Here is a 27,983-nt window from a genome sequence, read left to right on the forward strand (position 1 = left end):
TTCCATCTCCCAACTTACATCCACCATCTTCCATCTCCCAACTTTCATCCATCATCTTCCATCTTCCAACTTCCACTCGCCATTTTCCATCTCCCAGCTTCCATCTGCCATCTTCCATCTACCAACTTCCATCCGCCAACTTTCATCTGCCATCTTACTTCCAACTTCCATCTACCATCTTCCATCTTGTAACTTCCACCCGCCATCTTCCATCTGCCATCTTCCATCCACAAACTTCCATCTGCCATCTTACTTCCAACTTCCATCTACCATCTTCCATCTTGCAAGTTCCATCTTCCATCTACCAACTTTCATCCGCCATCTTCCATCTCCATCTTCCATCTACCATCCTCCAAATCCACCGTACGACATTCCATTCATCTGTACAGGCATATACATTCCTCTGTATGGCATTAACATTCCAAGCATATCCGTTCCTTCGTATGACAAAATCATTCCACCATACCACCGTGCAGATTAGACATTTTCCCCCTTCATAGTTAGACAAACGGTAAGGTTCAGAAAAGGAACATTGCGTCAAGCTTCAACACTTACTCGATATAAAAATATATATAGCAAAATGTGTTTGGACTTATTCACTACAAGTGTTGTCAATAAAGAAATGACTTTTTGGAGTCTCTTTGAATAAGTATTTTCTATGTTGACCCCGACTGTGCCTTTCCTTCCCCTAATTATTGATGATTTATATACCACTTTCATACAAGGGATGTGTCCCTTACTGTGCCTCAATTATTTAAATAATTGTTCTCAAGCTTCAACACTTGATATATAAATATATATAGCAAAATGTGTTTGGTCTTATTTACTACAAATATTGTCGATAGAGAAATGACTTTTTAGAGTCTCTTTGAATGAGTATTTTCTATTTTGGCCCCCACCACGCCTTTCCTTCCCCTAATTATTGATGTTTTATATACCACTTTCATATAAGGGATGTGTCCCTTACTATGCCTCCTGCATAAGTTTACAGCCACCCATATTCTAATTACTGTTTGTTTGTTATACTAATTCTGACAATAATCTATATACGTGGAAGATTTATGCCCATGTGACCTTGTGAGGGATGTTGGTCTTAAAATTTGTTGTTGTAACGTCCCCATTTTTGGCGAACTCTTGCAGTCGATGGAGTCAGATCATTATAGCAACCCTAATGGGATGACAAGGTGATTTGGGGGTCTCAGTTGTGAACTTACTACTTTTAGTAAGTCTAAAATCAAGCAGTTGCCATATTCGGCAGTGCAGCTGGCGACACTAGCAATAGGTCATCACCTAATGAAGCTATTAATTGGTTGGGCTTGTATTTATTATTTAATTATTAATGTTTATATTATTTTCATGGCACTTTGTAGTTATCATAAGAAAAAAAGTGATGTTGTGTTGGTGAACCTTCTTAAGTGAAATTTCGTTTGGGAAACAAATGCCTTCGAGTGATTATAAATATGAGCTAATTGTGAAGGAAAAAGCATCCGATTATCTGATTGATTATTTGTTTTTGTTGTCTTTGAGATGTTTATGAAGATTTTGATTTTAATGCCCTTGCTGAGCTAAAAGGGTTTGAAGCTAAGAAATGCATTTGATTCCACAACTGAGATGTTATGGGTCAGTTTCTAAGATGTAAATTATTGAAGTCCTTAGTGTTCCTATTGTGTTTGGGAAATTTATCCTGAAATATTAGTTTAATTCTTGATTATATGGCTAAGCGTTTTGGAGTTCTGAGAATTATTATGAGATTGTTTTGCAAATTGTTGCTGATGTAAAACAATTTGTCATTCCTCCTTACTGTTTCAACTGTGTCGAAGGCGATTTGATGCTGAAGATTATTGACAGAGCTTAAAGAGAATTGGTAGCTTACTGGATTCCTATGTTCAAAACTAGGAGGTCATTTTGTATGTATCAAGAGTGTCGTTCATAAATTTAGCAGCGTATTTGCATTAAATGAAATTGTATTTAATAAAGGAAGCCATCGTGAGTTTACCATACAGGGTAAACAAATAGTTATTGCATTAAGAGACTAGAATGTAACAGTGAACAAAATAGTACTTTATTTATATAAGCAGATATACAATCATGATTACAATGATGCTTCATAATTCCACTCAGATGATGTACATATATCTCCCGAAGGGGTGACTCAACCATCAGGGACCCTTTCAGACACTAACTACTCCCGTCAGCTACAGTATAGTTTTTACCGACAACATCATCCCCCCCCCAAAGAAAAGTAATCTCCGAACGACAAAATATAGACAACTAAACTACTAAGTACGTCAAGGCTCAAAACAAAAGCTAAGAAGAAGAGGGGTGCGCCCCTGGTGTAGTAGATGTCCTCTATGCCTGTAACTCATTCAACTGTGCCCGCAACTCGTGTACCTGCTGCGTCTGGGCATCCAAATCCACCTTGGCCTGCGTCTACAGCTCTAGTGCTCTCTTCATCATCTCAGCAATGTTCCGGAGCTCTACGTCTTTTTCATCTAACTTCCTCTTTGCGTCCCCCAACGATATACAAATATTGCCTTCTTTGATTCCCTCTCAGCAACGAGTGTTGCCTATTCTTTCTCCCAAACTACCTATTGTGCAACCAAACTAGCTTCTACTATGGCTAATTTGGTGGATGTCTCCTCTCGAGCCCTCGTTGTTGCCACCTGATCTGCCTCACTCCTACGTAGAGCATAGTACACCTCCCGATACACTTGTACTATCTCTCGTGTCAGGTGCTCAACTTTGCTCTCCACTACAAGCACCTTACTAGTCCACTCCTACCGCATCTCTGGCATTGTAGTTAGTGTTTAAAAGGGTGTGTGATGGTTGAGTTACCCGTTTAGACGATGTGTACATATCTCCCAAAGGGGTGACTCAACCATCATGCACCCTTTCGGACACTAACTACTCCTGTCGGCTACAGTATAGTTTTTACTGACAACACATTGAGGATTGGCAGTGCACATATATAGGTTGCGATTTATCTTTCTATGGTTGTTGCATCTATTGTTGACATGTTTCGGAATTAATAAGGATATTGAGAGTTGTTTTAATTGCATAACCCTCCCCCCCTCTCAATTATCTTGGTGGACTTTACTTTCTAGCAATTGGTATCAAAGCATCAGCTCCTTGAAAGAAAAGCTTAACAACTTAAGGAGATCTATGGGAAGTCATTTCAAGAAACATAGTCTGAAGTTTGATAGAGTTAACTATGATAGTTGGAAAAAAATGATGAAGACACATCTACTATGCACGGGTCCGAGATATTAGTTAATTACAAAAAGTAGCAAGGTTGTGATTGAAGAAAAAGATCTTGAGGGTTGTGAATCAATAGAGAAAGATATTCATGTTCAATATGCTTGCTAGGGAAGCACTATTATCAACTGTTCTTGAAACTGAATTTGGTCAGGTAAAATCTTTAAGACTTGGTCATGAAATTTGGAATGTTTTGCAAAGTACATTTGAAGGTGATACACATGCTCGGAATGTTAGATTACAGAGTTGGATATGTTTATTTCAAGATGCTAAGATGATGGAAGATGACTCTATAAGAAGTTATTTTGGTAGAAAATTAGAGATTGTTAAAGGAATTAAGACTTCTGGAGGAGAGATCAAAAGATGAAGTTGTATGGAAAATATTGAAGACTTTGATACCTGCAAACAAACAGACAATGCAAATGATCGAACAAATTATTCCCTACACAACTGATTTTAAAGGACAGACTCTTCTTGGGAGATTACAATCAGCTGAAATGTGGATGAGATAGAGTGGAGAATTGCCTAGAGTGGAAATTGCTTTCAGTGTACCAAGAGACAAACCTATGTTGACAAAAGGTGGAGTACAAGTGGAGATTATGCCAATAGCAACCGAACTAAAGAAGATGAAGACAAAAAGATTGAAGGACTTGTCCTACTTATGAAGAGAGAACCTAAAGGTAACAAGATTTATAAGTGTTGGACTGGCAATTAACTTGGTCATTATTCTTCTAAATGTCCTAAGAGAGTAAAGAAGTTCAAACCTAGAAAGCCGTATAAATCAAGCATACCTAAGGATTGCTTTTATGTTGATGACGGTGGTGAATTTAATGTCAAGGTGGTAGACTTCTTAACTGAAAGTGATGATGAGAATGATGAAATAGGATTTGTTGCTATAAAAGAAGAAAACCCTGAAAAATAAATTAGAGAAGAAAAAACATTAGTATCAAAAGTTGAAAAGAAAAAATCTGATTGGATTATAGATGGTGGTTGTTCACACCACAAGACTGGAGATATGAATAAGTTTGTTGAGTTCAATAGCTATGATGGAGTAGTTAGAGTTGGAAATAATTCAGCCTGTCATATAAAAGGAAAAGGATCTATTACACTTGATGGAAAGACTAACACTAATGATGTTTATTTTGTGTATGGTTTGAAATACAATCTTTTGAGTGTTGCACAGCTAGTTGACAAGGGATATCTATTGCAGTTTCAAGAGAATACTTGCATTATCAAAGATAAAGATGGTAAGCTGATTTGTATTGGTACATGGACAAGAGGCAATGTATTTCAATTGAATCCTACTAAGATGACATGTTTAGTTGCTAAGGTGGATGATAGTTGGTTATGGCATAAGAGATTTTGTCATATCAACTTTGATAACATTGTGAAGGTCAACACTACATTTGCAGTTAGAGATTTTCCTAAGATTGTGAAACCTACTAACATGGTCTGTAAGGAATGTGTAATGGCAAAACAAAAGAAAAAGAGAAAAAGTTCATTTCCAAGCAAGAAATTTACCACTTCACCGAAATTGAAGATTGTGCACACAAATTTAAGTGGTCTTCCAAAGACTAGAGTATTCTATGGTGAAAGGTATTTTATGATTCTTGTTCATAATTTCACTAGAATGATGTGGGTTGCATTTCTTAGAGAAAAATCTAAAGCTTTTGAAAAAATTTAAAATATTTAATAGTAAAGTTGAGAATGAATCTGGTTTAAAGATTAAATGCTTGAGATCTGATAGAGGAAGAGAGTTTACTTCAAATGAGTTTAACAATTTTTGTGAAGATAATAGTATAAAGATACAACTTTATGCCCCTAAGACACCTGAGCCGAATGCGATAGAAAAAAGAAGAAATAGATCAGTAACAGAGGCAGCAAGAGTAATGATGCTTGAAAAAAATGTATCAAAAATCTGTTGGAGAGAAGCAGTGAATACAATAGTATACACTATGAATAAAGTGCAGATCGCACAAGGCACTGGTAAGACACTTTATGAACTTTGGTTTGGACATGCACCTTCTGTGAAGTATTTTAGAATCTTTGGAAGTAAATGCTCTATTAAAAGAGATGATGACATTGGAAAGTTTGATTCAAGAAGTGATGAAGGTATGTTTCTTGGATATTCATTGAGAAGCAAGACATATAGATGTTTTAATCAGAAGCTCTAAGACTATTGTTGAAAGTGCTAATGTGAGAGTTGATGAAAAGTTTAGAATTGAGGAAAGGATACTTGATTATAATTTTGATGAAGAGACTAATCCAAGAACTACCAAGGAGAATGTTGAGCAAGAATTGTTTTATGAATCTGACACTGACTTGCAAACTGAAATTCAAAGAGAAGAACAGAGAGAAACTAGATTGGAACCTAGACCAGAAATTAGATTTGAGACGGTCACACCTACCAAAAATCCAGCAAAGAATCACCTTGTTAAACAAATCATTGGAAGCAAAGATAAATAAGTCATAACAAGAAACAAGGTGTAAAGTTTCTACAAATTCTTTGGACTGAATATAGATTAAATTTTGCCTTCTCTATCTTCTTATACCTTGTTGTGAGTAACTTCAAATTATTGCCTTTAACTGGTTTAGAAATGTAAATCAAAAATTTTTCTTTTACTTCTGCAATTCGTATGAAGGCAATAATGACTAAGGAATAGACTTGTATTAATCTTGTGTGCTCTTAGACTTCATCCTTACCCTCTATAAGAATAAGAGTCAAGGGACATGTCCTTAGAAAGGAAATGTCTCTTCCAAAATTACTTGCCTAATCCTCTAGAAGTCGGCGACTTTCTAAGAACGATTAAGTTTAATCACAAACATACACAATTAAGTTTAGTTTAGTCTTAAACAAACATCCTAAGGATAGGCGTCGATCTTATAAAGGAAACAATGCAAACAACTTAATCCTATATTTATCATGCCATCTCAGATCGAATTGATCTATTTTCAGATCAGTGTGCTTTAACAAGTTACGGAATTAACACTCCCTCTTAACTTGATAATCATACTAAGAGATATCATATCTAGCAACATAAATAAAGATGAACAAGCAAGATTTGATACTCTATATCTATCTGAATCTCCTTAGCATGTGGTATCATAGAACACATGATACAATGTTATATTACTAAGCCTGTAGTATGAGAAATCACAGATACTAGTGATAACAGTATTGCAAAGAATACAATGTACAGGATAAATCTAAAGAGTATTTTAATGTCTTCATTTATCCAAGATGTGACTCATAGATACTGGTATTTCTATATCACAACATGATCCTGAGTTTAAGACCTACCAGAATACAGGATAAATCTCGAGAATAATATTCTTCCTTTATCCAAATTGTGACTCATTGACATAGCAATGTCAATATCACGATATTATCTTAAACTCATCTAAGATCGTACGGTAGAACTCTATTGTCTAGCACATTCTCTAAGAGATTGTCATCTCTCATAATGTCTTATATACAAGTGTTCATTATCTCAGAGATCGCCACCTCTTAAATAGTGAATACAAATGGTGGAGCCCATAACAAGCAATAGCCTGACAAATAAAATTATTTTATTAATAATTTAAAGAATACAAATGGATTACAATTCAACCATACCAAGTGTTTTCTTGAAGTGATCTATCTTTACTCTAGATAGAAGCTTGGTGAGTATGTCTATTGTCTAATCTGCAGTGCAAATGTATTCTAATTTTATAGAATTCCTGTCTACCATATCTCTTATATAATGGTAAGGAATTTCAACAAGTTTGGACCTGTCATTGAACATTGGATTCACCGAAAGCTTGATGGAACTCTAATTATCACAATGAATAATCGTAGGATTCATGGCTTGCCCAAATAATCCCACAAGTAACTACCTTAGCCAAATTGCTTCTCGAGAGGCCATTGTTGCTGCAATGTATTCGACTTTTGTGGAGCTTTGAGCTACTAAAGGTTGCCTTCTGCATATCCAAGATATCATTGCTGATCCTAAACTGAAATTGCATCATGAAGTACTTTTCCTGTCTTTAACACTTCCACCCCAATCTGAGTCAGTGAATCCGTGTAAATCTGAGCCAACCTTATTGTATTTGAGTCCAAAATTAAGAGTGTCTTGTAAGTATCTCATAATGTGTTTAACTGCAACTAGGTGAATCTCCTCTGGCTCACACATAAACTGGCCTAAGGCATTAATAGCATAGCAAATATCAGGCCTTGTATTTACTAAGTACATAAGGGAACCAATCATCTGTCTATAGAGAGTAGAATCTATGGAAGGTGATTCTGCAACTGCTTGTTTAAATTTATGTACATTAGTCTCCATTGGAGAAGACATAGATTTGCAATTCCACATTCCAAATCTCTTCAAAATGTCTGATGTATACTTCCCTTGATTAAGTATGAAGTAATGGAGTCCCAAGTGTTTCATCTCGAATTCTCTAATTAGATCTTTCTTGCACTAATCTACAAGATGATCATCACCTATCATTAATAAATCATCAACATACAGTATCAAAATTACCATATCATCTTTATCTCTTTTATAATAGAAATTTGGATCGGTTTCATTCTTTGAGAATTCTAAGCTAGCGAAATACTTATCAATTATTTCATACCAAGCCTTTGGAGCTTGTTTAAACCCATAGAGAGCTTTCTTGAGCCTACAAACAAAAATGTTAGGATCATGTGTTTCAAATCCTTCAGGTTGCTCCAGATATACTTCTTCTGTAATCTTTCCATTTAGGAATGTTGTTTTGACATCCATCTAATGTACTTTACATCCCTTCGATATGAAAATTGCTAAGACTGCTCTTACGGAGGTATATTTGGCAACAGGAGCAAAGGTCTCTTCATAATCAATCCCTTCTTTCTAAGAAAATTCTCTGGCTACAAATCTAGCTTTATACTTCTCAATACTACCGTCAGTAGCATACTTTATTTTAAATATCCATTTGGAAGAAACAACAGATTTTTCCTTTAAGTCTTGGAATAATTTCTCAAACATCATTCTTCATAATAGATTGGTATTCTTTTGTCATAGCTTCTTTCCAGGCTGTATGTTTAATAGCATCAGAAGGATTGGTTGGTTTTGTTTTGGATAAATCACTCATGTTTGTTGTATAACTAGAGAATCTTTTAGGTCTTTTGCTTTCCCTAACTGTTCCGGAAGGTGCAGCAAAGTCTTGAGCTGCCTCGACTATTTTAATGGCCCAAAGTGGTCTTTTCTTTGAATTTTGAGTTTCTTCAAGATTTAGATTTTGAATTTCATCTTCAATTTCTTCTAAGCTCTCCCTCTGAGACCCAGATTCACTATTTCTTTCAAAACTAGGTAAAGGAGAAGGTTCTTTAGAACTTAGGGCTCTTTTGAATGCTAGATCTTATTCAAAAATTACATCCCTACTATGTTCAATACTTTTCTGTCTAGGTATGAAAATCATAGATGCCTTAGATGTTTCGCTATACCCTACAAAAATACCTTTCCTCCTAGAGGGTTCTAACTTGGTTCTCTTTTCTTTTGGAACATGGATAGATACAAGGCACCCAAAAATCCTAAGATGACTTATATTGGGTTTGACCTTAGTAAATACTTCTTCAGGAGTTTTATCTCTAAGGTAAGAATGTGGGCTTCTGTTTTGAATATAAGCAGCAGTACAAGAGGCTTCTGCCCATAGATAATATTCTAGATTTTAATCAAAAATCATAGCTCTAGCAACTTCTATAATTGTTCTATTCGTTCTTTCTGCTAACCTGTTTTGTTCTAGATTATAAGGAACAGTGTACTCCTTAATCCTTGAGTCTTTAGAAAACCTTTTAAACAAGTCTAAGGTATATTCCCCTTCGTTATCAGTTCTAAGGGTTTTAATTTTATGTCTTGAAAAGTTTTCAGTTAATGTTTTAAATTCTTTAAATCTCTTTAGGATTTCTTCTGATTCTTTGCATTTTAAGAAGTAAATCCATGTTTTCCTAGAGAAGTCATCTATGAACAAAATATAATACCAGAATCCTACAAGAGAAGGAACAGACATAGCTCCATATAAATCTAAATGAATTAATTCCAAAACATTATTTGTTTTTCTAGTGCTATCATGAAATAGACTTCTGGTATTCTTACCCAGAGCGCACCCTTTGCATATGCTAGAGTGGTCTTTATTTAGTATAGGTAATCCAGTAACCATCTTCTCCATAGTTGATAAGGTTTTGAAATTTAGATGCCCTAATCTTCTGTACCATATTTCATTTATGTCTACAGCTTCATGAATGCTTGAACAGGTCAACTAGTTTTTGTATTCAATTCATACAAGTATCCTTTTCTCTAACCAATCAACTTCACTTTCTTGATTGAGGAGTTCTTTGCCCAAGTTAATACTTTGTCGTCCATGAATGCAGCATTATGCCCATCATCTTCAAGCGCCGTAACTGAGATTAGATTTCTTTTAGTTCCTAGTACGTAGAGTACACCTTTGAGAAGAAGAGAATTTCCTGATTTTAGTTTCAAAGTGCAATTTCCAATTCCTTCAATGAAATGTGTTGAATTATCACCAATGGTAACTTCACCGTTAACCTTTTCTAATAAAGAGTCTAGTGTTGATTTGTATCCTGTTATATGTCTAGAAGATCCACTATCAATTATCCATGCTTTACTTGAAATTTCATTTGATAGTTAAAAGTACAATACACGATTCTCAGAATCATAGGTATCTTCTTCCCTAGTAACATTTGTACAGTTTGCTTGTTTAGAATTTTCAGGACGATTAGATCTTTAGTGTCCACATTTTTCACATTTGAAACACTTTATTTTGGATAGATCTTTCTTGGGTTTTCCATTCTTTTGATTTCCTCTTTTCTTCTTCAAATGTTTCTTCTTGCCCTTATAAGAGTTTGTATTAAGAACATGAAGTTCTTCATTTTCTGTTTTCAATTTCCCCCCTTTCTTTAATTTTTTGGATTCTTCTTGAAGTTTATCTCTGGCATTTATTCCTTGTGCAAAAATTTTCCATGAATCTGGTAATCCATCTATCGCCATTAGTGTTAGTTCCGTGTCACTAATAGTAGTTTCTATACTTGATAGTTCATCTCTAATGCCTGCAATCCTTAGGAAGTAAGAATTCATTGATTCTCTTTTCTTTATTTGAATGCGATTTAGTTGTCTTTTTAATGCAAGAACCCTAGTTGCATTATTGACCTCATATGCATTTAGCAATGCATTCATCATATCAAATTTGTCTGATGTTTTGTAAGCACGGGTACAATATCATTTTTTACTCCATCCAATATGATTTAAATTGCTTTCCTATTTCCTTTGCTCCAAATGGATTTATGAGGTTCAACTGGTAGTTGTTTGGATGCTTTATCAACAAATTGTTTTACATCATTCTCTTCAAGAATCATCATGATTCTGAATTTCCAAGCATCAAAGTTTTTTTTCCTATCAAACCTGTCCTCGGGTCTAATTGTGTATGCCATTGAAGATAAGAGATAGTTTCTAGATATATAAAGTTTGATTACTGAATTTTGTAGAGCCTAGGTTTGACTAGCTCTGATACCATGTAAAGTTTCTGCAAATTCTTTAGACTGAATATAGATTAAATTCTGCCTTCTCTATCTTCTTATAGCTTACTGTGAGTAACTTCAGATTATTGCCATTAACTGGATTAGAAATGTAAATCAGAATTCTGTCTTTTACTTCTGCAACTCGTATGAAGGCAGTAATGACTAAGGAACAGACTTGTATCGATCTTGTGTGCTCTTAGACTTAATCCTTACCCTCTATAAGTATAGGAGTCAAGGGACATGTCCTTTATTTGCCTAATCCTCTAGAAGTCAGCGACTTTCTAAGAATGATTAAGTTTAATCACAAACATACACAATTAAGTTTAGTTTAGTCTTAAACAAACATCCTAAGGATAGGTTCCGGTCTTATAAAGGAAACAATGCAAACAACTTAATCCTATATTTATCATACCATCTCAGATTGAATTGATTTGTTCTCAGATCAGTATGCTTTAAAAAGTTACAGAATTAACACAAGGTACAAGAAAAACTACGTTTAATTTCTCAAGTTGAACCTGAGAATGCTAATGAAGCTTGTAAAGATGATTATTGCATAAAAGCTATGAAAGAAGAACTAGAGAAAATTGAAAAGAACAAAAAATGGGAATCGGTTCCTAGACCTAAGGATTAAAATGTTGTTGGAACTAATGGGTATTTAGAAACAAGATGATTGAACAAGGTGAAGTTGTAAGAAACAAAGCAAGATTAGTATGTAAAGGTTATTCACAGAAAGAAGGAATTGATTTTAAAGAAACATTTGCACATGTTGCTAAATTAGAAGTAGTAAGAATTTTTTTGGCATATATAGCTAACAAAAATTTCACAGTATACCAAATGGATGTCAAACCAGCTTTTCTAAATTGAGAACTTGAAGAGTAGGTATACATTGAGCAGCCGAATGGTTTTCGTTTGACAAATAAAGAGGATATGGTTTGCAAATTAAAAAAAGCATTGTACAGACTGAAACAAGTGCATAGAGCCTGGTGTCCAAGATTGGATAAGTATTTGACAAATTTGGGATTTGTGAAAGGTAACATTAATAGTAATTTGTATTTGAGAAAGAATGACAATGGCTTACTGATTATTGAAATATTTGTGGATGACATAATTTTTGTAGGAAATGATGAAGAAAGTATGGTATTTTCAAAAGAAATGAAGAAAGAATTTGAAATGAGTATTATTGTTGAGATGAAATACTTCCTGGGATTGCAGATTGTACAAAAAAAAGATGGTATCCTTATATCACAAGCTAAGTATCTTAAAGATTATTGAAAAAGTTTGGATTCTAAAATTGTAAACTTGTTGGAACACCTATGGTAACTGGATGTAAATTGTCTAGCAAAAATGAATCCCTTACTATTGAACAAAAAAAGTACAGATCTATGATTGGTCGATTGCAATATTTGACACATTAGACTTAATATAGCTAATGCAATTGGAATTGTGGCAAGATTGTAGACAAATCTTAAAGAGACACATTATGCAGTAGTAAGAAACATTATCAGATATTTGAAAGGCACACCTGATTATGGATTATGGTATGACTCATCACATGATTTTACTCTGTGTGTACACTGATGTGGATTGGGCAGGAAGTGTAGATAGAAAGAGCACCAGTGGTGGAGCATTCTTCTTAAGAGTAAGCTTGGTTTCTTAGCTAAGCAAGAAATAGAATTATATCTCACAATATATGACAGAAGTAGAATATGTAGAAGCAACAAATAGTTGTAATCATATTATTTGGATGAAGCAAATATTAAAAGACATTGGGATTGAGTTTACAGAGCCTGTTATCATACATTCTGATAACACAAGTACAATGAGTATGTCGAACAATCTAGTTCTACATTCAAAGACAACGCATATATCTATTCAGTATCACTTTTTGAGAGAAAAAGTTGTTGAGAAAGAGGTCAGATTGGAGTATGTTAGCACAAAGGAGCAGGCAGCAGACATATTTACAAAACCTTTGGGGAAAGACACATTTTAGTATTTGAGAGGTATGCTTGGGGTTATGCCCAACCTACTTTTGAGTAGTTGATGCAATGATTGCATCAGTCTAGTGGTAGAAGAACACTATTTCTAAATTAGGACTGGATCCTTAATGCTTCTCCTATGGAGGAGTATCTGTGTTTGAGCTAAGTCATGAAGGATTCTTGTTACTGGTATTTAACAGTGTCTTTTGACACTTGAGCTTATTGCAGATTATTCTTAGACAATTGACATAATGATGCCTTTGTCATTGATGTCAATAGGGGAGAGATATGTACATGAAAACATTCTTTGGTATGTATGTTTGGGAGAGAATAACACATGAAAACCATCCTATGAAAGATTATCGTTTGGGGGAGAGATGAGTCTATTATACCTGATACATTCAATGATGGAGAGATATTCCTAAAGGAGAGATTCATATTGATTGATGAAGAGGATTTGAAAGATGTTGATGTATGGGGGAGATGAACACCTTCCTTGTGCATTATTGTTGATGACATTCATGGCCAGCATGAATGGGGGAGCAGATGCAAAAGAGATAAATTTAGTATTCCTAGACCTTAGATGTTTTTCATCTATGTTGCCATCAATTCCAAAGGTGCAGATTGTTAGCATGAATGTTGATGGTATTCCTGTGGGGGAGTATCCTATCAGCGTTGGAGGCATGATTCAATGGTTGTGTTGCATTCATGATAGAGTATGTCATTGATGTTAACATACTTGTTATTCTGTGAAGACTGGCAGAGTAACAGACACAAATTGGCACCGCACGGTTTGAGGATTGAAGATCACCTTATGTGCACTTGGGATTATGATCTAGAGTATATCTAGATGCTACAGTTAAGAGTGTGTACGGAAATATGAAGACAAAACAAAGTTATGAAGGATTTGGTGAAGGCAGCTTTCTAACAACGTTTCTGGAAAGTGGAAACTATTGTTTGAGTTTTATCTCCTAAAAGAGATGGAATCTAGTTGAGCAAGCTGAGATAGAGGTTGAAGACATGTTGAAGATGCTTTGGTCAAAAATGCATTATCAGATAATTAGTGAGTGTAAAGTTATGAAGACTAGGAGTCGACAGATTGCTTGTAATTCTGAAGAAAAAAAATGTAATATTGTAATGAGACATGTAATGTCATATCTTAAGTTGGTTATACATTATTATTGTAAATTAGGAAAGCCTCAAGACCAACTCAATAATTTGTTTTAGGACTTGGTATACAGGAAAATTCATTTCCTTGTGGACAGGTATCCAATGCAAATATTGTGTATTGTGTTATGCGAGCTTGAATGCAAATATCTTTTGGATCAAAGCAGAGATTGGTGTAGTTGAGGCACAGTGAGCTTGCAAGCAACTGAATTTGGCAAAATAAGTTGTTATTGGACAGTTTTTGATGTACACTTGTATTATTTAGTGAGGATAGTACTTAAGTTGTTTGAATGGTGGGTCCATTTGTCTTCCTTTCAACTCCTAACAGGGTTGGAATCCGTTAACAGGGATTCAAAATCTCCTAACAGAGACTCATATGTACCAATTGTATTTCATTGACTTCTAACAGAGTTCATCCTTTCATAAGGAACTTTTATATTAGTACATCATCTTGTGGGCATCATTCCCACCGAGGTTTTCCCTCTAATCAAGGGTTTCCCTAGTTAACAAATCTGGTGTTATTGCGTATGGTTATCTTTCTATGTTTGTTGCATCTATTATTCACATGTTTTAGAATTAATAAGGATATTGAGAATTGTTTTAATTGCATAACTATTTCATCCCCACCCCCTCTAACTTATCTTGATGGACTTTACTTTCTAACAATTAGTATCAAAAAATGAAGTTGTATGGAAAATATTGAAGACTTTGACACTTGCATACAAATAGATAACATAGATCATTAAACAAGTTATTCTCTGCATAGCTGATTTTACAAGAAAGACTCTTGTTGGGAGATTACAATCAGCTGAAATGTGGATGAGACAGAGTGGAGAATTGCCTAGAGTGGAAACTACTTTCAGCATACTAAGAGACAAATCTATGTTGACAAGAAGTGCAAGTACAAGTGGAGATTATGCCAATAGCAACCGAACAAGAGAAGATGAAGACAAGAAGATTGAAGAAGGACTTTCCCTACTTATGAAGAGAGAACCTAAAAGTAACAAAAAATTTAATGTTGGACATGTAATGAACTAGGTCATTATTCTTCTAAATGTCTAAAGAGAGTAAAGAAGTTGAAGCCTAGAAAGACTTATAAATCAAGAGTACGTAAGGATTGCTTTTATATTGATGAGGATCGTGAACTTAAAGTCAAAATGGTAGACTTATTGACTGTGGCGATTTGTGTCAATAGTTGGTGCTGCTGTGATTGATTTCAGGGCCCAACGTCATTTCACAGGGCTTGCAATTTGCCAGCTTTGGACCAACAATTTAATACTAAACTAGCATTTTATTTTGTGGATTGTGAGGATTCATTGTGATCTACATTTGGAAGAAAGGGCCTAACTTTAAAGCCTGCAGTTGGATCTAGACAATATCCAAAGTGTTGTGATTCCTCTTCCAACTGTAAAATCAAGACCATCTTATCATATGCACAATTCCAGGTTCTTAATTGTTTTCATCTAATTTCCAATTCTTATTTTGCATCATTTAATAGCTCAATTGAACTCTTGGTAGTAATAGTTCCATTCAGTATTTGATTTCTATCAATTTGGTTTGTAGCATCTATATTTTAAAAAATCCAATAAAAAAGCATATATCTCAAAAAGCACACAAAAAAATCAGAAAAACACAAAATACAAAAGCATTTCTTATTTCCATCAACATACCAGTTAGAGACTAGATAAGGTTTTCACAGTTGTCATTGACGGGAAGGGTGTCAATGGTTTGCATTTCCTTTGCTGACATAAACAGTAGTCAACAATATTTTATCTTGATGTAATGTTCATTACTAATATTGTACTCGACGTCAGTTGTGCGTACCTTGTCTTGTTGTCGTTAATGTACAATATCGTCTGAGTATTTATTTAAAAATGATTTCTTTATTGATTAATTGTCATTTTTTATTAATTAAGAATTATCCATGTGATTTGATATATATTTAATCATTTATTTACTAATTAATAATTATTTATTTAATAATTTATACTTATTTAATGTATATTGTTTATGTAATTGATTAATTATTTAATAATAAGATTGATGTTTGATCAATATACATTTTTTAATTAATTTATTACATATAGGGGATATTAAAAACAGTTCTCGTTACGATGATTTTTGTCTGTCATTTCTTGGATCAAGCTCGTTTGTGTTCTATCATTTCTCTATTTTGCATCTTTTTGAGCTATTTCTCTTTCTATCGTTATTTATTCTAGTCAATTTGTATTTCTCTTATATGGCATAATGTCTATCTTCATGTTATCAAGTTGTTCATGTCCCTTGGTGTGTTGCCAGTGAGATTCGCTTACCAACACCACTCAGCCAAAGACATAATGTTGTGTATTTTATCTTGGCTAAGTTGTTCTTTTTTGTTCGCCTTCCTAACCACCAAGATAGGATGTCATGGCACCCTTACATATAACATGGCTTTGTGTCTTTCAGCTAAGTATAAATGTCATTCATTCATGCCTTAGACTTTCATCAGTTCAAGGAGTTAATAGTACTACAAATTCACTGAAGAATTAAAAAGGATGCTCATAACAGCAATATTTTCATATTCCACAATGTCTCTTCAGTTTTCGTGAAGATACAAGGTTCACATCTATGAAAGAAAAAGGACTTATGACGAGTTTAGTATTATGGTTCATTGTAATCATTTGGGCAAATAGACAATGTTTTGTTTAGAACTATTTTTTTATTTTGATCTGAATATGATTGATGCATATACTTTGTAAGACTGCCCAACATTGATATTATCTGCAACATGCTCTTGGCTTTTTGTCATTTTGTTATATATAGCCAAAGTGTTAAAGTCGTGCATAAGGTTGAAAGATCCCTGATGGATCTCTTTTGATAAACTGCTGTAATTTTCTGAATTTAAATTTTTGTTTTCCTGTTTATTAAATTCACTCGCGGAACTAGACAAAAGTGTAGAAAGGTTGGACTCATTTTGTGTCTTGATCGTTTTACAACATAGAAAGGAATAGGGAACAGAATTATTCCAAACCGTACTAGGCAGATTTGTCTAAATTATAGATCCAAGCAATAAATCCAATGCATTTTCCAAAGCTCACATACAAATTTGATGTCAAACTAGAAGGTAAAGATTGTTCTCGAATCCAACATACATTTGGAGGTGAATACAAGCAATACTCTATACACCACGTAGTGTATCTGCTGCAAATGGCATCCCACAGGCTGCAATGAACCACGTCCCAACTGGAAAGATGATATGCCACGCTGAAAACCCAATGAGAATTGATGCCTCTATCCTTAATCACCACGCACAATGCCTAAGAGATTCGGTGCCAAAGATTGTTGAGGGCTACATCCCAGCCAATCACTAACCTAGGGTTTGCGTCCCAGACTAGAAATCGCCCATTCAAAGCAAATTCATAAACAAGTTGTCAAATATGCAAAAGATGATCATAGAATGAAGCTTCCATCTCCTTATAATCCCTCTCAATTGCAAATCAAACCCTAAGTGTCTCCAAGTGGCGTTGTGTAGTGAAAGTGTTATAATTTCTTATTTTAAAGTAGTCATGTTACTAGAAAATGACCTTTTTCCTCATAGACAGAATTTTGTTCACTGAATTGCCCTGAGACCAAAGAGAAAGATTTAGAGAATTTTGAGACCTTTCCAACGAGCTATCACACCATAGGATGCGCATCCAAATGAGGCCAAAAAACCCCTTATTACTCCAAAATGGCTAAAACTTAGCCTTATTTAATTATTAAACACTAACTTAGGAAATATTAAAAATATAACCCAAATAGCAACAAAATGCCCAACTGACATCACAAGCCATAAAATCATCCTGTCACTTATCTATGACTGAAGTCAGAAATCAAGGATCCATTAGCAGTCTCATCCCTAAAATCTAGGGATGCTCCTAAAAATTTAGGAAACAAGCCCTATCCATCTTAAACTAACCCAAAGAGTAATCTCATGGAGACCCAACCCTGGGCAAGATCATACCTCCTAAAAAGTAGGAATTGCCTCCTAAAAACAAGGAACGTCTCCCAACTAATCAATAACTGCCAGAACATCAAGTCCCCAACACTGAATAACCATATTGGGTCTCTATCCAACCCTGTCAGCCTACAAGACCCCATAATAAGCTGACTCACATTTCTCTGCTAGACTGAGCTAAAAGAGGGGACATGAAAAAGGTGAATAGGGCTTCTTGATTGATTGTTAGAATTCGTCAATCATAAGCAAGAGATTTTTCTCATTGTTTGTTTTGACAATTCAATAAAAGATCAATATTTTATGGGATGGGATTTTCACCCTCAAGTAGAGAGCTTTACCAAAACAATTTTTTGTGTTCTCTGTTATTTTTGTGTTTTGTGTCTCAAATCATTGCATTTATATATATTCTGATTCAAAACTCAACAATAATCAGTGCTAATTGGAGCATATGGAGGCAATCTAATAGTACCAAAGCATCTTCCATTAAGGCAATGATATTAGGTGACTCCTGATGAGATCATGTTGAGTATATTTTGAGGTTAACTAAGCCTATATTAAGCATGATTTGATGCTGACATGGACAGGCCTTCGCTTGGTGGAGGTATATGATTGCATAGACTCCATGGTTGAAAATATTAAAAAGATCATAAATGAAAGAGAGCAAGATCCGAAAGAAATTTTCTTCAAGGAACTATAGATAATCATGGTAGAGAGATGGACTAAAATGACTACTTTTCTAGAGTCAATCAGTCCATAGGGAGAGTAACACTAGAGTTGCCCAATACGAAGATTCCTAAGATGTTCACAAGGTAGCCCTTTGAAGACTGTTTTTATCACATACGACTTACAGTGAGGTTTGAATTCATGAGTTTCACAAGCACTGATGATTGTGGTCTTGAGGCTCTTGAAGAAAAGAACATTTTTGACGCTTATAATGGTGGTACTTCCATGGATAAATGTACTAGCATCTACAACTAATTGCTATCAAGATTTTATCACAATTCTTAACTCCATAGATTCTACTTTCTAAATCCTTGTTGATTTATGGTGAATTTATATTTTCAAAAACTTTATTCAAAACTCTCTCTAATTTCAACATCCAATATCTTACTAAGTTGCTAGTTCATCGCCATCCGAGAGGAACTACAGCACATACCATCACCCACTAAATGATATGCAATTGACTAAATTCCAAGAAGGCAGATAACTTGGTCTTTCTGCATTCAAACTTGAGGCCCACAACACACAAAGACAATGCCTACAGAAATGGGGGCGGAAAGCATTAAGATGTTGAACCAAAGTGTGCAGAGTTGGAAGCTTCGATTGCCCACTTTGATGCACTAGTAATTGATGATGATGATGATTACGAGCTACCTAGTGATGTTGAGGCTAACCTTGAGGCTGAGGCTGACATTGCTAGTGGCACTCTTTGTGCTCCTAATTTGTAACAGCAGAATGATAATGATTTGTTTGATGGCTTTTTATGGTATTTGATCAGTGACAGCTAATTATTAATAGTGATATTAATGTTTTCGAACCCAAACATTGATATAGTCATGTATTTTGGCATTTTGCTACATCATTTGAACTAAAATGTTAGTATGTGTGGTGGTGTATTTTCCTATGGTACTTTAATATTAGCATATTGGTGTATGAGCATATTTTGCACTGCATGTGTGTGTGTGTGTGTGTGTGTGTGTGTGTATTTGTACAGACAAAACCCAAAATGAATCTGAACCCAACCCAAAAAAAAAAAAATTGGACGAATTTTGAACCCAAATCTCAAACCTGCATTCATACCAGAATCGAAACCAACAAATTAGCTTATCCAGTACATTAGAGATTAACAACCAGATTCTAATACATCCTATTACTATAAACATTTCCAACACAAAACTCGTCAATGTCAATTATCTTTGCAGAACTACTATTGTTTGACTCGATCTTGCAAGGATGGAGAAGAAGACAATTTGAAAAGAATGGGCAACACAAATAGATTAAGGATTAATACAAATAAGCAGTGAACATATACTTACGCTGTGGCATATTTCCCAACGACAGTTGAACGAGCCTTTTCTGAAGCAGCTGCCACAGCTTCAGCTAGCATGGCTTCCCTGCGATTCAAGACAGACGTCAGGATCATTTCAAATAAATATTTACTAACTACCATGACATGATGGGACATACATGCTAACCTTGAAACATTTGCAGGCCCTGGGAAGACAACTGAGAGTTTAGCTGAACGCTTCCACTCAACGGTTACCCTAAAACAAAGCACAATTGTATATCTATCAGAAATTAAGCATGAAATATAATCATGGAACAGAGAGGAAAGCACTACCATCACATAGGATTTTAAGTCATGCCAAATGCAAACCTTGTTATAGCCCTTTTAACAGCTTTATCTATCTCCTTCTGACGTGCTTTATAGAGATCGTCAATTTTCTCATGGACTTTCTTTAGTTTCTTCTCTGCAAGTGTGATTCTCTCTTGGTCATATCCAGCAGCTTCCTCATTGATTATCTTCTCAGCCATCTCTTGCCTTTCTAAATCCAGGGTAGTGTAAACCTGCGCATATCCGTAAAACACTTTAGAAACAATTCACTATATTTATGCAGGCAGGGTCGATAGAGATTCATGTAAAAATAGTATCTAGAATTTGACTGCGAGATTAAATAAGCAAGAAAATGTTGGAGTACTAGATTTAATTACCAATATAATTTAATATAGCTAAAGATACCATTGAAAAATATAAGAAACAAAATATGACATAACAAATGAAAACTGTGCTTAAAATTGAGCATGTGTTGCAAAAATGATGTATGAAGCTCACAAAGTGGCTATGGTAAATTTTATGATTCACAAAATTGTGGATTTAAATCCAAAAAACATGACCATACTGGTATCCTTATCTCTGGAAATGTATGTCCAAATAAAAGAAACCGAGAACCAAGACTAACATAGACATTTTGAAACACTTACAATTTCTGTCAGGTAGATGTTCCCTAAACTAACTCATACACAAACAAATGAAGAAGATTTTCTGGGATAACTAAAAAGCACTGCAAACTTTCGAACCTGTGGCTCTGAAGAAAGGGAATACGATAATGGCAAGGGAAGGAATTACATAAAATGAAAGAAAAGTGTACTTGACAAAATCCATAATATTGTTTACTCCCCAATATTTTCTCTTCAAATCTGTTTAGGAATTTCTATGGGTTGGAATAGATCTTAGAATAGTTGCATAAATAAAAAGAGTATCTTTTAGAAAGAGCTTTATATAAAAATTGGATACAAGTTGACATGATATCACTTAAATAAAGGTCCAGAATCACCTTATATGCCTAAAAGCAGCTCAGAGAAACCTTTTGTCTCACCTATACATGATAAAAAAAACAAGAAACTTAGGGGAAGCCTTTTCCACAGCTAGGCATGGATTCCAATGTAACACAATGCTGAAGCATGTAATTGCTTCTATACAATAGCAGAATCCATAACACAAAAGCCAAGAAAACACTAACTTATTCCATACTTATTACTACATCATGACATAAACCTCCCTAAGTGCCTACATGGTATCTAAAAATAAATGTGTGCCAAAATCACCAGAATAATATCTCTATAGAAACTTGTCATGCAGTAAAGCCCATAACATAAAGGTTGAGAATCTCTCTATACTACATCATATGTAATGTCCCCAATTTCATGATCATCAGAGTTTGGAGGATTAGCCTATTCTTGTGTCCCTTATAGGCCAATTATTATGGAGAGAGGGTCTTCTGAGGCAGAGTCTTGATTGATGGAGGTTCTTGTCTTATCTAGAATTCAGTATGTTCCAGTTTGGTCTTCGTTTGTCTCAGGTTGGACTTTGTTTGGGCTCCATTTCATATACCTATAGTAAGTCTAAGATTGATAGAGATGGGCCCTTTCTATTTCTTGTATCTTTGTAAGACAATCATACAGAGTCCAGACAGAGGATGCAATGATTGACTCCCTGGTTCAGATGGCTCGTCAAAATAATGAGTTATTAATATTTTAATGGCCTTAAATGTTTAATAATTTAAGTTGTATTATAAAGTTATAAATTACTTTCAAGGTGGTTCATTCGAGAGCCGCCATTTGTGCTCAAACGATGACTGATTGCAGATTTGGTGTTTGAAGCTCCATTTAATTCCAGAATTGTTTGCATTGGTAGAGGGATTCATTTTTATGCAGATTGAAGCGAGTCAAGAGAATTGTGTTTGGATTTAAAGGCAGTGGCTGAATACATAAGAGCCACGAGAGGGCATAGAAAGTGGCATTGGAGTGAAGAGCCACACTTTGTTGCCTTCAGTGCCAAAATGTAACATTTCCAAGACTTGGTGTCAAATTACAATCATTCTTAGTAGGCTGTGATTCTTCTTTGGAGACCAGCAATCACCTACAGGTTCATTGCATTTTGTTTTTTTCTAATGAATTCTAAAAGCATGTCATTCTCATTGTAAAAGCTTGAATTGGAAATTAGTGAATAAGGTTTTCTTGTGCAAGTTGGCATTTTTATCTAAACATTTCATGCACCATTATATGTGAAGTAATTGTAAAATCATTCAAATGCAAACAATCAAAAACATATTTACATTTAGAAATCAGAACTTAAACATTGCATGCCAACTGTTTGAGAAAATGTCAAAAGGGGTAAAATTGAGTTTCAGAGTTAGAACTGGTTAGGGTTCTTAAATCATAACATACTAAGTAGGCACTACAAGCATTTAATCAATGCTCATCAAGCAATCCAAGTTGTTCTAGACATGAGTGATGATAGACATTATCATCAATAACACCTTTAAGGGAAGCTATCAAGGATGAATTTCCAACTCTTTAGGCATGACGACTCAATGCCAACTTAAACATTGCATGCCAACTGTTTGACAAAATGCCAAAAGGGCAAAATTGAGTTTCAAAGTTAGAACTAGTTAGGATTCTTACATTGTAACATACTAAGTAGGCACTGAGAGCATTTAATCGACACTCATCAAGCAATTCAAATTGTTCTAGACATCAATCATGATAGACATTATCATCAATAAGAATCCTTTAAGGGAAGCTATTAAGGATGGTTTTCCAACTCTTTAGACATGATGGCATCAATGCCATACACAAGATTATACAGGGTAGTAACAGTAGTCATATGAATACTTGTGAAATAGGACCATCACAGAATTTAATTAGAATGAATATACATATATTTATTTCATTAAATTAATAAATTGTGGTTGTATTTAATTAAACATATATCGAATCATATTATAAACATGCATGCATCTTTAAAACATCAAAATACATGTGCATTAAACATATATATTATAGCCAATATCTCATATATATTAAGAGTACAAATGTGTGTCTGCATCTATGATCACTTGAGTTTCAAAATGTGGTGCATATACATCAAAACTACAGTACAAAAACCTGCATCAAGGACTATGAGTGTATGTAGCCCTCTAGAGAAGGTTCCTTCCCTGCTTGAGGTGGTGACTATTTGATGGAGGCAGTCAGGCATCGCTGTATCCTAGTCACTCTTCATGATAATTCTTGCAATTCAGTAATGTGTCCTCTCTGAATGGGATTTATTACCAAATAATAATTAAGAAAATTAATTACAAATTAATAGAAGTTCAATGAAAGGTCAAGAGGCATGTAGTAAAGCCTTGTGACTCTCTCAACATAGGATATAAAATGGGGAAGATTTCATTTGGAAAGGAATATGGATGGAACAAGGAAAATTGGAAAATGAAATATGAAAGAATCAGTTTGGAATTCAAGAAGAATTCGAAAACAATCCTGAATTAGAAATAAAGAGCAGCAATTAAGATTAGTTAAGGAGCAATTAAAAACCGGAAGAGGCACCACTCTCGCAAAGATACATTAAGAAGTTGTAGAGTGCATTTGAGGAAAGAAGTTGTAGAGTGCATTTGAGGAAAGGAAGAGTTTATATCAGGCATAGATTCACAGATCTGCAAAGGAGAAGATAAAAAGCATGACCATCAAAGAAAGCTTGAACGCATAATTATAAGAAGACATTATAGAAAAAATATGTTCCGGGCATATGCAATATAAGGAGTGATATTTATAGATATAAAGGGATACACTGATGCAAATTGAGAAGGAAAGTTTATGCAGACTTAAAGGAGAAGTATAAAGAGAAAACATAATTTGAAAGTGTGGATCAAGAGAAAATTAATGGAAAAGAAAGAATAAGCACAGTTATGAGGGATTGTGAATCTCCCAAAGGTGGTAGTTATGAAAGGTTGTGACTCTTTCAAAAGGCATAAAGGGTTGTGACTCTACTAAAACAGTGTAGTAATGAAAGATTGTGACTCTCTCATTATGATGATATAAATACGAGGGAAAATCATTTGTTAAAGGCATTGAAGAAGGGATCATCGTAAGGAAGGTAATCATAGTATGTTTTATTTTGAAATATAAGGCAGTTCTGAACTGAATAAAGGGGAGCATAAAATATGATAAAGTAAGATAAATTTATTAATCTCCAATGAAAGACCGACAAGAGGGTCTAAAGGACCACAACAGCCAACAAAAGAAAAGCCAACAAGGGGACCACCAAACGATGTCTGAGGAAAAGGACCAAAATAAAAAAACAAAGAGAACTGAAACGAGAAACCAAAACAAAAAACAAAGCCACCCCACTAGCTGGTCCAAAGGTTGGGAAGAAGTCCAGAATCAAAGGATAGCCCACAAGGAGGGAGGGGACACCTACACACCCCCAAAGACCTCTAGGAGAGGGTGATGAGGAGGACCACAACCATAAAGAGGTTGTGCAAGGACAAACAAACCATAGGGATCCTAGTAGAGGGATTAGGAGGATGCTTGGTTCCCCACATCAGGGAAACTACTCTAAAGAATGAGGTGATCAATTGATCCTGGAGTGGCCCGACATGGAGATGCTGCTAGGAAGAGTGGTCCTAGAGTCTAGAGCCCCCTAAAGATAGAGGGCAAGGCACCTCTGATTAGTATAACCAAAGAAGGAAGAGAGAGATTGAAGCCCCCTAAACAAAGAGTAAAACCTCTCTCTAATGTCATAGTAAATAGGACAACGGAAAATGAAATGAAACTCGATCACAGCCACCCCCATATCACAATTGCCAAAACTTATCCTCCCTCAGTAAGTAATGCTCAGATTGAATAAAAAATTTGTGGGAACCAACCCTAAAGGACCCAAGAGATCCGGAGCTCATGGGGCCAACTGCTGGAAAGATAGGACGCACAAGCAATGTCCCTCTGTTCGACCTCCAAAAAGTGCTCAACGTAGAAGGCCATCCTCAAACTCAAACCACCAAGGGGGTTGACACAAGTGTTGTGAATGTATTGTCTATAAATATCCATCTTGATATGTCTATTCAAAACTTGACGAAGGGGCAACAAATGGGTCAGAGCATCCAAAGAGTACTAGTACGGAGGAAGAAGGCCAATGTCAATTGTGACTGACTTGAGATCTAGTTGTGGGGTCAGACCAAGCAATATCAACTGAGGAGCAATAAGCAAGGTACATAAGTCTATGACGACCCTCTAAGGATTCCGCAAAACACTGTAGACGATGAAGGAACTAGACCACATCAAAGATAGTATCGAGTTTGCACAGATGAACTCCGAACTCGGCCTGAACAGCCCACAACAAATAATGTGTCAAAGAAAGAGCGTCTAAACGTACTCCACCAAGGCCCAATCAGTCTCTAACAAGCAAAGCCCCCACACTGCAGACCCATAGAGCATCGTCGACCAAACCAAAGTATACATAAGATAAGATAAATAAGATAAGATAAAATTATTAATGTCCACAAAAAACCAAAACGGTTTATGGGACTGAGCATACAAACAGAAGAGCCTGCCAAGCAAAGGCACCAAACAGTGACTGAAAAGGAACAAAGCAACAAGAAGAAAGAAAGACAAGGTAAGGACCAAGGGTCCTTCATTGTCACAAAGAAATCCATAATAGAGAGGTACATCCGTGGACAATCCATAGTCTTCGGATGCCGTGAAGAACCCCTATAGGACTGTTGCTGCCTGTAGAGACTGGTACAATGTCTGACTGATCTGGAATGTGAAGTAGTGGAAGGCCTTTTCAAACCCTGCGGAGGAGACAAGGGAGAGAAAAAGGTGGTAATGAGCTGATCAGAAGTCCATCTCTGATGAACGGACTGCAGGGTATTCTCTCGAGGATGGGTGGCCTCTTGAAGATAAAGTGTTAAACACCGTTGATCAATATAATTGAAGAACATCGAGAGAGAAGAACAATCTCTGAAAAGGCAATAAAATCTCCCTCTGATCTCATAGTAAAGAGGACAACAAAATACGAAGTGAATCTCGGTCTCAACCTCCATCAGAGTACATAATTGGCATAATCGATCAGCCTGATCCATATGGTGGTCAGTCCAAGCCCTGAGACGATGAGAACCAACCCTAAAAGAGCCCAAAGAAAACCGTAATGCATGATTCCAACGCCGGTAAAGATAGGCAGGGCGAACAACAATACCATCCTAAATAACAAGAAAATGCTCAGCATAAAAGGCCATCTTAGGTCGCAAACCACCCAAGGGATGACACCAAGTAGTGGTAATGTACTGCCTATAGATATCCTGTCTGACATGCTCATTCAACTCCTGACGAGAGGGTAGAAGATGAGCCTAGGCATCTAGCGAAAATTGATAGGGAGGAAGACGATCAATCTCAATTCCAATCGAACCCAACAAAGAGGTGGCCTGAGCGTACCAGCATCTAGATCTAGCAGAAGTGTCAGATCTCATAATCTCCACTGAAGAACAATATGCCAAATAAGAGTATCTATGCCAGTCAGCACATGTCTCTATAAAACCACGAAGCCGATGAAGAAACCAAATCAAGTCAAAAATGATGGCAAGTTTGAGAGGATGAGCACCAAACTCCGCTAAAACAATGTTGTGAGGGGTGAATCTGTGACACCTAATGATACGATGCAACAACAACATCTAAACCCGCTCAATAGAAGCCCAATCAGAAGCAATAAGAGAAGGTCTCCAAACCACAGAACCATAGAGGACTGTCGGACGAACCAAGGAGTCAAAAAGGGACAACTTGGAGAAATATCCTGAAAATGATACCTGAAGCATTGTCTCTCCAGCAAAGCCAAGGAGCCCATACCCTTACAGACTCTGGACTGAATAGCAGGTCTCAAACTAAAACGTGGTCCTGCAAACTTCACACCAAGATACATGTAAGAGGGAGTAATCTCAACCTCCTTCCCCAGGAAGAAGAAATGAAGATGAGAGGTCTTTAAACAGTTAAAGACCATAACCCGTGTCTTAGACAAATTGACCACAAGCTGTCGCTGAGTACAGAAAGAAGCAAGACCATCAAGGAGTCTCTGCAAGCTATTAGGAGAAGAGGCCAAGAGAACCACATCATCAGAAAAAAGGAGAATAGAGATCAAAACCTAATGTAAATAACACCCATCTCCCAGTTGAGAGGATTTCATAAGGAAATCCTCCAACTCATCAATATACAAGCCAAACAGTGTAGGAGAAAGATGATGCAAGAGCATCTTCGATTTACTTGGTGACTACTTTGGAGTTCATAGGAGGAGGCTCAGTAGTTTCTTGGAGGGTGTTTGGACTGGTACTCGGTCAAAAAGGATTGGAGCTCGGCATGCTCTGGGAGCTCGGCATGTTCTTTGGAGCTCGGCATGGTCTTGGAGGAGCTCGGCTTTGCTTAGGAATTTGGTACCTGTTTTAGGCCATGTATCTAATTTTCTACAATGAGTTAGAGGATGAAAATTTCAGGGATGGAAGAGGGCCTAGATTTCTAACTACAGTTCGAAGCTCGAGTTCTAATTCATCCGGAGCTAGGAGATATCGCAATTTTACTAAGACATCAATTTTGGGAATTTAATTGTTCTAGGAGGCCGACTTTGTCATTTAATTTATGTATTTGTATTTAATTTGTGTTCTGGGCCGACCTGTGGCTTAGATTGGTATAAGTAGGGGTTGTGGAGAAGTCTTTAGGCATTATTCATCCATCGTGGAGAAGT

General features: G+C 35.8%; 1 protein-coding gene across 6 annotated transcripts in view; it reads right to left on the reverse strand.

Moving 5' to 3' along the window:
* The window catches only part of LOC149534251 (uncharacterized), a 286,537-nt gene that overhangs the window by 161,540 nt on the left and 97,014 nt on the right, over positions 1 to 27,983 (reverse strand). For all 6 annotated transcript variants that reach the window (XM_089806885.1, XM_089806889.1, XM_089806887.1 and 3 more), the window contains exons 6-8: positions 20,301 to 20,491; positions 20,119 to 20,187; positions 19,960 to 20,037 (exon numbers count right to left, since the gene is read on the reverse strand). In XM_089806885.1, coding sequence (XP_089663011.1) covers positions 19,960 to 20,037; positions 20,119 to 20,187; positions 20,301 to 20,491 — 338 coding nt within the window. The remainder of the gene's footprint in view (positions 1 to 19,959; positions 20,038 to 20,118; positions 20,188 to 20,300; positions 20,492 to 27,983) is intronic.

Source organism: Cupressus sempervirens, chromosome 10 (assembly GCF_028749045.1).
Source record: "Cupressus sempervirens isolate cs-2001-9-10 chromosome 10, ASM2874904v1, whole genome shotgun sequence".
Lineage (NCBI taxonomy): Eukaryota > Viridiplantae > Streptophyta > Pinopsida > Cupressales > Cupressaceae > Cupressus > Cupressus sempervirens.